We start from the raw sequence: 11828 nt of genomic DNA, 5'->3' as shown, positions 1-11828 counted from the left end.
ATTGAAATTGAAATGCTCAATGGAACAGGTGCGAAAAAGTCTGTGTGCGTTTGTGTGCAAGTACAGTTAGCAATGGAGGTCGGTGAATGGGTGTGTATACATATGGAGTTAAGATACATAGAAGCCGTTCGGAAAGGAAGAATATTTGTGCAAACATGTCCTATCAAGGGGTATTCTTCTTGTTGCTTTTCACCGTGGCTCTGTTCTTGGATGTCTTGCGTAAACGAGGGCTGCGACGTAAGGAAGCATTCTGAACATTCTTCTTCGACTTGCGAATCTTTTTCGGTGTCATCGAATTTTGTGAGCCAGTAGGTGATGACAATAGTCCTGTAAAGGCAATCATACCAGGAGTGTAACTCTGGACTTCTTTGTCCGCTTGCTTTTTTCCAGAACGTTTTCCTCTGGGATGTTTTTGCGGGATCACTTTGTCGGGAGTTACAATCTCGGAGTCGTAATCATCATCCTCTGAGGACAGTGTGTTAGAACGCTTCTTTACCTGATTAATAAAGCATTTCTCCGTCTTTTTGGCAGGTGGAATTGATACTTTTGGAAATGCCCAAGTGAAATCTGCATCACTGCAATCATCATCAAAGAATCGACAACTGGGTTCAGCATTGTCGGACTCATTGTTCGAAACAAAGAAAACTGATGATAGAGCTTGAACAGTGTTTTCAAAAAGAGCATCTTCCTCATCGAAGTATGCATCATTGTTGCGATAAGTTTGAGGAGGGGCCAAACAGAAAGTGGAAATGGACATGATGAAAGTTTAGGTAGCCAGTAGAAAGATAAAGGTTAGTGTGGGATGGTGGGCATGAAGAAACAAGCCGGACATCCCAAAAGCATACATGAAAGGACTTTTGAAATGAGATTCATGATTGTGACATGGACATATACTCTTACAGATGGCTCATCAGATGGCAGGAGGATAAATACCTCAACAGATGGTTCAATAAGAGGTGCGGGAGGTATATCTCTGCCCAAGCGCCAAATGCACGTGTATGTTAATTTTTTGGTTTTAATGCACAAAAGTTCAAATTTACGCTTAAACAACAATTGACACTGTTCTATTGCCTGTGCCACTTCCACACTTGTTAATCTTCCAACCATCATCACATAAACGACAAGATGGGAAAGAGGAAACAAACAAAGAAATTCGCTTTGGTGAAGCGGATGCTCAATCCATCAGATCAGAGACTAAAGGAGAATCAAGTGAAAGAAGCAGCAAAGAAGAAAGCAGCCGAAGAAAAAGCTGTCAAACATGTCACTCCAGCCGCATCCTCCATGTTCTTTCAACATAATACAGCTTTAGGACCACCTTATCGTGTTTTGGTTGATACCAATTTTATCAACTTCAGCTTACAAAATAAAATTGAATTGGTTCAAGGAATGATGGATTGTTTGTATGCCAAATCGATTCCATGCATCACGCAATGCGTCCTTGCCGAATTGGAAAAGCTTGGTCCCAAGTATCGAATCGCATTACGTGTAGCCAGAGATCCGCGATTTGAACGATTACCATGCACGCATAAAGGTACATACGCAGATGATTGCATCATCGATCGGATCAACACACACAAATGCTATATGGTGGCCACTTGTGATCGTGAATTAAGAAGGAGGGTACGTAAAGTTCCAGGTATTCCTCTCATGTATATTGCTCAACATCAATATCGCGTTGAACGTTTACCCGATGGTGGAATGCCATCGTAGTCGCATTCTTGATGGGCAACATTTCTCGTTTCATTTGTATCATATATTCAAGCATCCAATAGATTACTGTGTCCATCCTTAATTGGAGACCGCTCAATTCGCATACAAAGAGGCGCCACAGCCTCCGAACAAAGGATTATGCGGCATGAATGGGCGTAAAACGGTCCGTCGTCCGAGTGAACATCTAGCTGAGCAGGAGAGAATGAATGCATAATCCATCAAAATATTCGGAGGTCATATCTCTTTCCTTTTCTCAATCACTCGTGGATTTCTATCATGCCATCCAATCGTAGTGGTAGCATTTACGAAAGATCTTCTTCTTTTACATCCAGCTTTGCATTGATTGCATTCACTTCCACACTTACACTTTTCCTTGCACATTTGGCAGCCAGACAACCACAGCCTATTTTGCAACAACCACCTTTTCAACAACCACAACCATCTCCTCCCGTTCATCCTGTACAACCTGCTCAACCATCTCCTCCCGTTCATCCTGTACAACCTGCTCAACCACCTCCTTCTGAACCTTTGCCTCCTCCATCAGCACCTCCGCTAGCGCCACCAGCTCCTGCTCCCATTGCACCCCCTTTGAGTCACTCTGTTCCTCCTTTACAGCAGCCTACTTTGATCTGGCTGGGTAACAACGGCAGCGGGATCTTGTATGCACTGCTTGTATTGGTTCTGCTGTTTGGCTTGAGTGGTGTTTGGATAGAACGTATTGCTCCTTCTCCCACACACAGTGGCTACCAAATTTCAGAAGCAGAGGCTGAAGTAGAGGATCATAAAAGCAAGAAAAAGATGCAACCATCCACTTCACGATTGGATCCGTCCAGTGAAGAAGATTCGGAAGAAGCAAGGATTCCTGGCAGATGGATGAACAGGATGGAAGCCAAAATAGACCGAATGCAAAGAAAGGTAAACAAAGAACGTAAACAGCGAAAATCAAGAAAAGATGATGATTCGGATTCATCATCCTCTTCAACTTCTTCGTCATCATACGAACGCACAAGGCGCAAAACGTATCGTTATCGTCGATCTTCTAGTACACGATACGATGATCGTAGCTGCATCGATCATGGTGTTCGACTACACAAAAGACGTGATTCATATTGTTGTGAGCATTGTGGAACCATTGTTGCTGTTTGTGCTGGCTCAGGTGCAACGCTTGATGCTCCACCACCGCCGATTCCTGTCATGGCTTCTAATGTTCCTCCAGATACGGATGAAATCACGAAGATCAAAATTGAATCTACTTCTACAATCAGCAAGGAAGAGATCGAAAAAGCGGTCAATCTAGAAGTGGAACGTCGATTGCGCGAATACGAGAAGCGTCTTGAAGAGGAAATTTCAAAAAGATTGAAAAGGGAGCAGGAAGATGCCAAGAAGGAAGAGAAAAAAGAGGAAAAGAAGGAAGATAAGAAGAATAACAAGAAGAACGAAAAGAAAAGTGACGAGACAAATGACAAATGGAACGAAGCATGGGAGAACGATGGTTGGGAGAAGACAGAAGAAAAAGTCACAACAAAGACGGAAACAAAAATTGAGAAAAAGGACCAAGCATCTAGCTCGTCGACTTCTGCTACAACCTCAAAGAGCGAGGATGATAATCCAACTTCTGATCAGCCTAGCGAAGAAAGTCAGAAAGTAGAGAAGGAAAAAGTCGAAATCAAAGTCACAGTGAAGGAGAAAGAGAAGGAAAAGGGGAAAGGAAAAGAGAAAGAGAAGGACAAAAGCAATGAACCTCAAACCCTTCCTGGAATCCTGAAGAAGACGCCGAGCCTGGAATCTAATAATGACAACGACGACGATGAAAAGAGTGGTAGGATTTCTCAAAAGATGCACGGGTTTCGTGAAGACATCCGTGATTGGGTGGGTGATCTCAAAACTGACGCAAAAGAAGCAGTGCAAGATGTTGGCGAATTTGCAGAAGAAATCAAAGATGAAGCTAAGGAGAAGGCTCAAGATGTGAAAGGCAAGGCGAAAGAAATTGTACATAGTGTCACTCACCTCGGGTCTGACTCGAAAGATGATACGGACAAAGACCAGAAAGAAGCAGATTCAAGCGGAAGCACAAACCAGGCTGCACAGCTGCAAGATTCCGTAAAAGAGCGAATTGTTAGCAAAGTTACACATAAGGATGAAATCGAGCTTCAAAAGAGCTCAAAGAATGTCAAATTCGCAGACCCCATTCATACTGAACAAGAAATTCCAGCAATCACGGACGAAACTTCAGACAAAGGCAAAGGAAAAGCCAGAGAAGAGGATGATGAAGATCGACCTAGCTCTTCCTCTTTTGCAGAAGCGCCAATCCCGATGCCGGATATCGTATCTCCCTATGAAATTGATGAGGATCGTTTCATCGGTGTCAAAAGTAGTGTATCTTCCACTTCAAGCAGTAGCGGAAGTTCATCAGGGAGCGGAGGAAAGGATGATAGTTCTAAAGTGAAAGAAAAGACTCGGATCTCAATTAGTACAGATGAACAAGGCAAGAAAGTCATCTCGACTGAAAAGGTCTCTACCACACAAGATACTGAAGATGACGATGAGAAGGAATCTCAGGCCTCAGAAACATACAGAGAATCAGAATTTACCGAAACTATTTTTGGAATCGTGGACAAAATTGTAGATGGATTTTCGGGAAAGAAGTCAAAAAGCAAGTCCAAAAAAGTTGAAAAAGATGATGCAGAGGTCAAGATAGATGTGAGCGTGACCAAAGAGACAACTCCAAAGGTGGAAGATGAAAAGGATGCGAAGGACGCAAATGATGACAAGAAAGGTAAAGACGTGGTAGAGGAAAGCTCGGAAAGCACGGTCAAAGAAAAGACAAAGACAAAAACATCAGAAGAAGTCAAAGAAACCACTTCCGAAGAGAAGGGCAAGGCGAAGGAAGAAGTGGTGATCGTTGAGAAAGCCGATGTAGGTCAGCCTGCCTTTACTGCTGAAGAGCTTTATCTTGAAACTGCAAAATACTTGTCTGAAAAGTATCCTGAATTGGTTGCCAAGGAGACTGTGCGTGTCAATTCATCCTTGGATCAGACATATGAAGAAGGGAAAGCCAGTATCAAAGAAGAGAAGACAACATCTGATGCTAATGACCAGGCACATCAAGACGGTGATGAACCTGCACAAGCTGAGACAGCTGCTATTCCTTCCCAAGAAGCTACAACATCAACAACAAACCTCGAAGAGATCACTACCAAAGCGCAAGATGGGTCAGATGCCGGTGACACAAAGTCCAATAGTGGAGAAGAGGCAATGTTGAGGGCTTTGGGTACAATCAGACAATATGGCAGCGGGACTTCGTACAGCAATCTTGAATCAAAATATTACGAATCATACTTTCGACAAAAGGTGGAACGAAGTGCAGATGATGTTTTGCTTTCGCTGATCAACTCCCTTCTGTATCAGCCACAACAATCTAGCGACAAGTCAATCAAATTCGCTGCCTCAGCTTTGCAGGGTTCTTCAAAGATCAAGGAGAAGATGAAATTCGTGAAGACAACGGAAAAAGAGGAAACTCAAGAAGTCCAAGATGAAGATAATGAAGCGGAGGAAAAACAAGTTTCAAGCTCATCAAACTTTCCTGAAAAGATTTCTGCTGATGCTATCAAGGCTGCAAGTATTGCCGCTGCAGATCAAATTCGACGACATCAAGCTCAATTGCGTCCACAAGATGAATCTTTCTTTAAATTTTTGAAGAAAGACACAGCCAGAAGTTTTGACGATATGAAAGATGGAATGAAGGATGCATCGTCAAAGCTTGGAAAATTTACAGGGACGTTGAAGCGCAAAGTAAGCAAAGGAAGTCTGAAGCGGAGCCCTTCTCCCAGTGCTGAGAGACGCAGTGCTTCCATTGATGCACCGGAGAGATTTGATGCTAGTCAAGTGACGAACTTCAAAGGTCAAGAAAGCAAAAGCAAAGAAAAAGAAAAGAAGAAGAACAGCAAACCAACTCCTTACGGAATTCCTTTGAAGAAAGATTCTTCTGGTCCTCCTCCAACACCGTACGGATTGCAACTGAACAAACCACCAGTCAAGAAACCATTAGTGCAATTTGATCGAAAGGTGAATGTTTTGGAGTTTCACGATCCTTCCACGAGTAGTTCAAGTGGCTCAAGCTCAAGTACAGATACAAAGCAGCAAACTTCCAACAAAAGTGAAGCAAAAGAGATTTTTGAAAAAGCGAAAGAAGTGGAAGATGTTTATGCTAGGATCACAAAGTTGACCCGAAGACTCAGCGAGAAATGATTGCAAGAGAAATTGATTAGATGAAAAGAACATGCATGAAATCCGGTCTACGAGAAAATGATCTAGGCAGTTGGTGCCTTGCTGTCTGGAGGAGGTACTTCTGGGAACGTGTCAGGTTGTTGACCGTTGTTGAGCTTGTTCTGGGAATCTATCTGCCACTGTAGGGGAGATATTTATGTATTTTTGTTAGCTACCTTTCTTCCAATTTGATTTTATGTGTAATTATGAAAGTACTCACCTTTGCATTCACATCGTTCAAATGACCACGGTAAGCTTGATTTTTAGCTACTTCATCTTTTTGGCTTTGAGTGACTGCACGTCTGTTCCATGCAGCAGCAAAGTTATCGAGATCTCTTTCACGATCCACGGATGGTTGAGCCATTGTGGCAGCGATCAAACAAAGAGCGATCATGAGTAGGGCTGAAAATTGACGAGACATCTTTTTATGTTTTTCTAGTGAGGTGTGGTGTAGTTGTTGATAAAAATACTATGTTGATGGAAGGATGGATGTCTAAAATTCCAAAGTGGCCTGTATTTATATCTTTTTGGAACCAATTGCTGTATCTACTTTATAGCAAAAGATGTGAGATATCACAGAGGATACTTTGCTTTCGATCATACTTACGCCATCGTCACGATAGTAAGCGACGTCATCCAAGCAATTGAATACTTCTTCGGCGTTCATACTGAAATCTATTCTCTCGGTTCCGTGCTAAGGCACAAGGTTATCTGCAAGTCGGCGTTTTACCCATGGCTTGTTTGTTCCTTGTCAGGCACAAATAGCCTAACGCAACGCTCCGCTTTCTTGAGTGTGTTTTAGCGCGATACGCCTTCTTGCATCGCTTTTGGGCGTGTCCGAGTCTCCGAAGCGGGCAATCATGACAGTGCTTCACCTGTTCAACAGTACCTCAAGGTGGTGATTGTACAGTAAGATGCATTCATTCACATAGTACATACATCTAACGGGGACATCTTCACCACAACTCTTCTTCTTTTTTCAGGTCACACTTGCAGGATTTTGAACCGCTTCTTCGATAATACTCTTCAAAGGTCCAGGCATTTGTAACCCTAAAGCTGCATGTTTACCGTCCTCTGATAGCTTTCTCCACGTTCTATATTATATGGAGGAATTGTTAGCATTTGGCGTCATTCTTAAACTTTATATCCTCTATTGAACTCACTTTTTGATGATATCCACCCACTTTTCTCTCGTATAGCCTGGATGTTGAGCAGCGAAATGATGTAACTGATCTTGCAAGAATACCAAAACAGCTGCGTCCTCCAAGATCTGACAAGATGTTCAAGAAGATTAGCACTGAGTACACAACAAATTCGATCACATACTTACTTGTGTTCCCCATTCACCGCCTTCTTTGCCTGGTTTTAAATCCGTCTTACTGACCCAAGTATGCACAAGCTTAGCCTCTTGTTCACTTAGACCAGCTTCTAACAACAACGCCGAAGCTTTGTCCGCTTGAATGGTATACAGTGATCTTCTCCAGTGCAAATATCCTGCTTTACCTTCTGGGAACGTACTTCTTGGAGTCGCAAAGCGTTCTAGATGCTGACAACGTGCGGCCAATTTGATCAATTCGATCGGATCATCACCAGGTATTTGTGAAAGTGCTTGTTGTCCTTTTCCCTTTTCCATTAATGCAGCGACCCATTCTTCCATCGCATCTGCATATGCTAATTCATCTTGACCTCCTTCGCTTTCATCTACTTGCGTACTTGCTTTTTCGGTCGATAAATCTGAAGTTACATCTAATCCATCAACCGCTACGCCTACACTCGCCGCTGCTGCACCTTGAGCTGCTTGTTGTTCTTTGTGTTTGATGTACAAGGGATCACGTTTATGTACATCATCGATCAGTTGCTTTGCTTTGATGTATGCTTCAGATGTGGAAGCCATTCTTGCAAGGTGATGGTGGTAGAGTGTATGCTGTATCTCCTTATCTTATCGCGCGCCAATTAGCGTCAGTGGATTTCAAACTCACACCACCACTACGTTAACTGGATGATGTCCAAATTGTCTCATTCAATAAGAGCATTACTACCTTCCAGAGGGATGCAGGACAAATTAGGGTATTACTGTGGGGGGGGGAGTGAGTGCCACACCTGTTTATGACTGCCAGAGTGGTACAGGTACGTGGTTATGTGCTATCGAAATGCTTATGAATGCTATGCTTCAAATGAATTCCCATTCAACCGTCGTCCTGCCAACTTGAAGATCGACGAAATATTTGAATAGCGTAGGTGACATATCCAAAGATCCTTGTGCGCATTCATTGCATTCATCCGTGATCGAAGCAATTGCAGTCTTTCCGTTTTTGAAAATACGAATTTGATGACCGCAAACAGGATTACCGTTTGTGATTCCATTACCAAAAATTTGAAACAATTGACCGGAAACTGCAACAACATTTTCATAATCATGTTCTGGCCATCCACATGCTCCATAACCCGGTCCAAAGTATGTCATATCGCCCGACATACGCTTACCTTTGAACCCGAACTTGGCTACTTCTCCATCCGTGCCACTAAATGCATGTGGGTTTTGTTGTCCCATCCAGTCTTGTCCATTGCCGGGATAAGCCGTACCATTGTTACCTTGTTGACCACTTGGCTGGGTTTGAGTGCCTGTCTGAGCTTGTGTACCAGTTTGGACCTGCGTGCCACTTTGTGTTTGAGGGTTGGGTTGGGTTACCTGCGGCTGTGAGTTTGAATTCGGGACAGATTGCGGAGTAGTTTGTTGGTTTTGGTTATTATAGTCGGATGAACTTGGCTTCATGTTTTGTGGTGCCTTTCCGTTCCAAGGTTTTTTGTCGCTCCAATACTTCTCCCATACATTTTTCCAGAATGTCTTGCAATGGGTTGCAATAGGCACTACTTTTGGACAATTCGATGGAACAGGCTTTTGACCTGGAAATTGTGGCCAATAATTGGAAGGACAGCCGAATGGTGGTGGCATAGGACAATCCTTTGGACCAAAGTGCGGAAGCTTACGGTGTGGAGAGCCATTTGCCGGCAAGTTGCGTGCTTCGAAATGATCACGGAGAAGATCATGCTCTAATTCTCTCTTTCGAATTTGTTCAGCTTTGCCGTATTCAATAGCTCGACGATGGGGTCTTCCATTTGATGGTGTGTAAGAGAAAGCGTCTTGCACTAAACACAATGCCATGAAAATGGCGAGAAGAAAACGAACTGACAACATCTTTACCGGAAGCAGATGTCAATTGGTGGTGTATAAAGAGGAATGATGAAACAATGCTTCGAATTTGCTAAGGAAAAGAATGTGGTGATGTCGTCTTTAATTATTTGGTGAGATGTGACTGGATAGGACTTGACAAAAAGCCAAAGATGGTCACTGTTGGGAGAGATGGGAAAGCTGCTGAAAAACATCGGTTACATCCATCCGAACCATGGCTATTTATACCTTCAAGCTACGACATTTGAGAATGATTTGAGTGACCTTTTTTCCATTCAGCCCGCCGCTTTTACATTCTCATTACTCGACCAACAAATTTGACAATATTCTCCACGGGGAAGCGCTTTTATTCATATCCATTTGGCGTTCACTTCCGTTTACGAATCGGCGCCGTCGATCGAAATAGACAAGGGACCCGAATGCACTTCTGGTTCATCTTGGACTGATTGGCCGTCATGTAAACCATCGTGACTAATTCAAAACAATGGAAAATTCACGTTCGGACCGTCAAATGAAAAGTCAAGGGGATCCTCTTTTCGGCCCGTAGATGCGTAGCGTTGTTTTGCATGGCATGCCCATCAATATGGCCAGCATGGCCGATTCTTCCTCTCTTCTTCGCGGTTGCCCGATACATCATACAAAAGCTCGGCCTGCAAAAGATTTCGAGCTGGAAAAATGCATGACAACAAAAACAAGACGCACTTTTAATAGATGCAAGTCATGAAGTTTAATGAAGAGTATCTTGATTCCAATGCTTCCGACCAGCGGACCACAGAAATACAGGTACATGAATGTATGCTAAGAGTAGAAGCATCATGAAAGATGCTAGGGAAGTGTGTGAATGCGGTGAGGTGGCTTTGAAATTGTGTCTCAGATAAATTGCCATGTGACAGAAGTTCTTCCAACATCTGGGTCCTCGAAATACTTGAACAAAGCAGGTGTCATATCGATCGAACCTTGCGTGCATGGCGGGCATTCATCTGAAATTGTTGCAATGGCACTCTTGCCATTCTTGAAAATTCGAATCTTGTGTCCGCAAACTGGATTGCCATTACTTATACCATTGCCGAAAATTTGGAACAATTCAGCAGAAACAGCAACGATGAAATCCGATTCAGTGTTTGACCATCCACAAGCGCCGACGTCAGGTGTAAAGTAAGTCATGTCACCTTTCATCGTCTTGCCTGCGAATCCGAATTGCGCCACTACACCTCCGATACCACTCTTGCCATGGGAATCTTGATTTCCTTCATTGTCATCGCCACTGCCGCTATTGTCATCATTATTCTGTTGAGGTTTTGGTTTTGGTTGTGGCTTTGGCTCGGGTTTAGGCTCAGGCTTGGGTTGCGGTTTGGGCTCAGGCTTAGGCTGAGGTTTCGGTTCAGGCTTCGGTTGCGGTTGTTCTTTTGGTTCTGGTTTAGGTTCAGGTTTGGGCTGAGGTGGTGGCTTTTGCGTTTGTTTTGGCTTATCTTCTTCGGATGAAGAGCTTTCTGATGGCTTTGAAGTTGGCTTCTTGGATTCTGAGGAAGTGGTAGAACTTGTCTTTGCTGAAGATTTTGGCTGGTCATCGCCTGAATTGTCGGAACCATCATCATCTTTGTTGCCGTAGTCTAAAGGATGATTATATTTCTGGTTGAATTCATCCCATGAAAATTCTTTTGGAGTCTTGCCTTCTTTGAGAGCTTCCATCGATTGTTCTTGCCAATCTTTGTTCATTTGCATAAGATCAGTCACGAATTCTTGCATGTTTGCCAAGTTGTTTGCAGGAGGTTGGCTGTTATCTTTGCCTCTCTTATGACGAAAAGACGAACGAGGAAGGAATTCGTGACGTTTGTGATGATTGATAATGTTTGTTTCTCTTTTTTCAACATTTTCTGATTTGCCAAATTTGACCGCTCGACGATGAATTCTACCACTTGATGGAATTTCAGTCGTTGTTGTACTCTTCAACAAGCACAAAGCCATACAGATGGCCAACAAATAACGACGAGACAGCATTCTGACCAGAGAGACTGTCAAAAATGAAGAGTAGAAAGAACGAAAAAGGGTAAAGAAGGTGGGTTGCGTATTACTAGGTAAGGAATGTGTTATGATGACCAAGATCAAGTATGGTATCAAAGAGAGAATGAAGGACAAATGTTGCTGACAAACAAATGCGTTATGTGTTTTTTTGAGAGAGGAAAGAAAAAGCGGAGATGAAGTGGTTAAAACGAGGATTTTATATCTTTTACCCTTTGTCCTTCATTGGCTCAATGTTTTGCTCGACGAAATAAATCTCCGCAATGCACGCCGCCCACTCCATCTAATTTGAGGTGCAAATCTCAACAGTAAAGTAGCGAAGTACCCCCGTTTATTCTTGCATTTATGCCAAGAGAAAGAAGGGAGAACAAAAGAGAAAGCGGCGTATTTACTTGCTTGCATACGGTGCCGTACATTGTAGATCGGGCTTTGAATGGGATATGTCTCAAAGAGAATCAAAAACAGGGTGACTTCTTTATTTTAATGCATGTACTTTTTGTCTTTCAATTTCCCCACTTTGATGCATAGCGATCAGACCAGGTATCCGAAACCGACAGGTGTCAATCAAACCAGGTCAACAGGGCCCGTTTTCATCGCTTGAGCATTGACGGAGCAAAAAGATACCGCTACCTACCCTGTTTTT

General features: G+C 43.1%; 6 protein-coding genes across 6 annotated transcripts; 2 read left to right on the top strand and 4 right to left on the bottom strand.

The window, feature by feature from the left end:
• Positions 1–75: 75 nt before the first annotated feature.
• FA14DRAFT_184831 (uncharacterized protein) lies at positions 76–869 on the bottom strand. The gene has a single exon (XM_025501409.1). The coding sequence runs from the start codon at positions 755–757 to the stop codon at positions 164–166; it is 594 nt and encodes a 197-aa protein (XP_025356391.1). The 5' UTR covers positions 758–869; the 3' UTR covers positions 76–163.
• Positions 870–1085: 216 nt separating this feature from the next.
• Positions 1086–1848, top strand: FA14DRAFT_51660 (Fcf1-domain-containing protein). Its single transcript, XM_025502454.1, has one exon. It carries the CDS (start codon positions 1126–1128, stop codon positions 1708–1710), a length of 585 nt encoding a protein of 194 aa, XP_025356390.1. The 5' UTR covers positions 1086–1125; the 3' UTR covers positions 1711–1848.
• Positions 1849–1986: 138 nt separating this feature from the next.
• FA14DRAFT_179451 (uncharacterized protein) lies at positions 1987–5958 on the top strand (the record flags this gene model as incomplete). The annotated part of the gene is made up of 1 exon (XM_025500923.1): positions 1987–5958. The coding sequence occupies one exon, from the start codon at positions 1987–1989 to the stop codon at positions 5956–5958; it is 3972 nt and encodes a 1323-aa protein (XP_025356389.1).
• A 981-nt stretch (positions 5959–6939) lies between these two features.
• Positions 6940–7880, bottom strand: FA14DRAFT_160968 (uncharacterized protein). The gene is made up of 3 exons (XM_025498911.1): positions 7307–7880; positions 7140–7246; positions 6940–7070 (listed from the first exon to the last, which is right to left on the bottom strand). Exons 1-3 carry the CDS (start codon positions 7868–7870, stop codon positions 6956–6958), a joined length of 786 nt encoding a protein of 261 aa, XP_025356388.1. The 5' UTR covers positions 7871–7880; the 3' UTR covers positions 6940–6955.
• Positions 7881–7965: 85 nt separating this feature from the next.
• Positions 7966–9139, bottom strand: FA14DRAFT_190001 (uncharacterized protein; the record flags this gene model as incomplete). The annotated part of the gene is made up of 1 exon (XM_025501769.1): positions 7966–9139. One exon carries the CDS (start codon positions 9137–9139, stop codon positions 8147–8149), a length of 993 nt encoding a protein of 330 aa, XP_025356387.1. The 3' UTR covers positions 7966–8146.
• Positions 9140–10036: 897 nt separating this feature from the next.
• On the bottom strand, positions 10037–11164 carry FA14DRAFT_179448 (uncharacterized protein; the record flags this gene model as incomplete). Its single annotated transcript, XM_025500922.1, has 1 exon — positions 10037–11164. The coding sequence occupies one exon, from the start codon at positions 11162–11164 to the stop codon at positions 10037–10039; it is 1128 nt and encodes a 375-aa protein (XP_025356386.1).
• Positions 11165–11828: the final 664 nt, after the last annotated feature.

The sequence above is a fragment of the Meira miltonrushii genome (genome assembly GCF_003144205.1).
Source record: "Meira miltonrushii strain MCA 3882 unplaced genomic scaffold FA14scaffold_2, whole genome shotgun sequence".
Taxonomy (NCBI): domain Eukaryota; kingdom Fungi; phylum Basidiomycota; class Exobasidiomycetes; order Exobasidiales; family Brachybasidiaceae; genus Meira; species Meira miltonrushii.
Note: the sequence above shows the minus strand (reverse complement) of the source record. Positions and strands in the feature narration are given on the sequence as shown.

Excerpts from the sequence above, each read along its gene's own strand:
- FA14DRAFT_51660 (XM_025502454.1), top strand. The coding sequence starts at position 1,126 with ATGGGAAAGAGGAAACAAACAAAGAAATTCGCTTTGGTGAAGCGGATG.
- FA14DRAFT_160968 (XM_025498911.1), bottom strand. The coding sequence starts at position 7,870 with ATGGCTTCCACATCTGAAGCATACATCAAAGCAAAGCAACTGATCGAT. Across the intron at positions 7,247-7,306 it reads GCGGTGAATGGGGAACACAA|ATCTTGGAGGACGCAGCTGT; the intron begins GTAAGTATGTGA and ends ACATCTTGTCAG. Across the intron at positions 7,071-7,139 it reads TGGGTGGATATCATCAAAAA|AACGTGGAGAAAGCTATCAG; the intron begins GTGAGTTCAATA and ends CATATAATATAG.
- FA14DRAFT_184831 (XM_025501409.1), bottom strand. The coding sequence starts at position 757 with ATGTCCATTTCCACTTTCTGTTTGGCCCCTCCTCAAACTTATCGCAAC.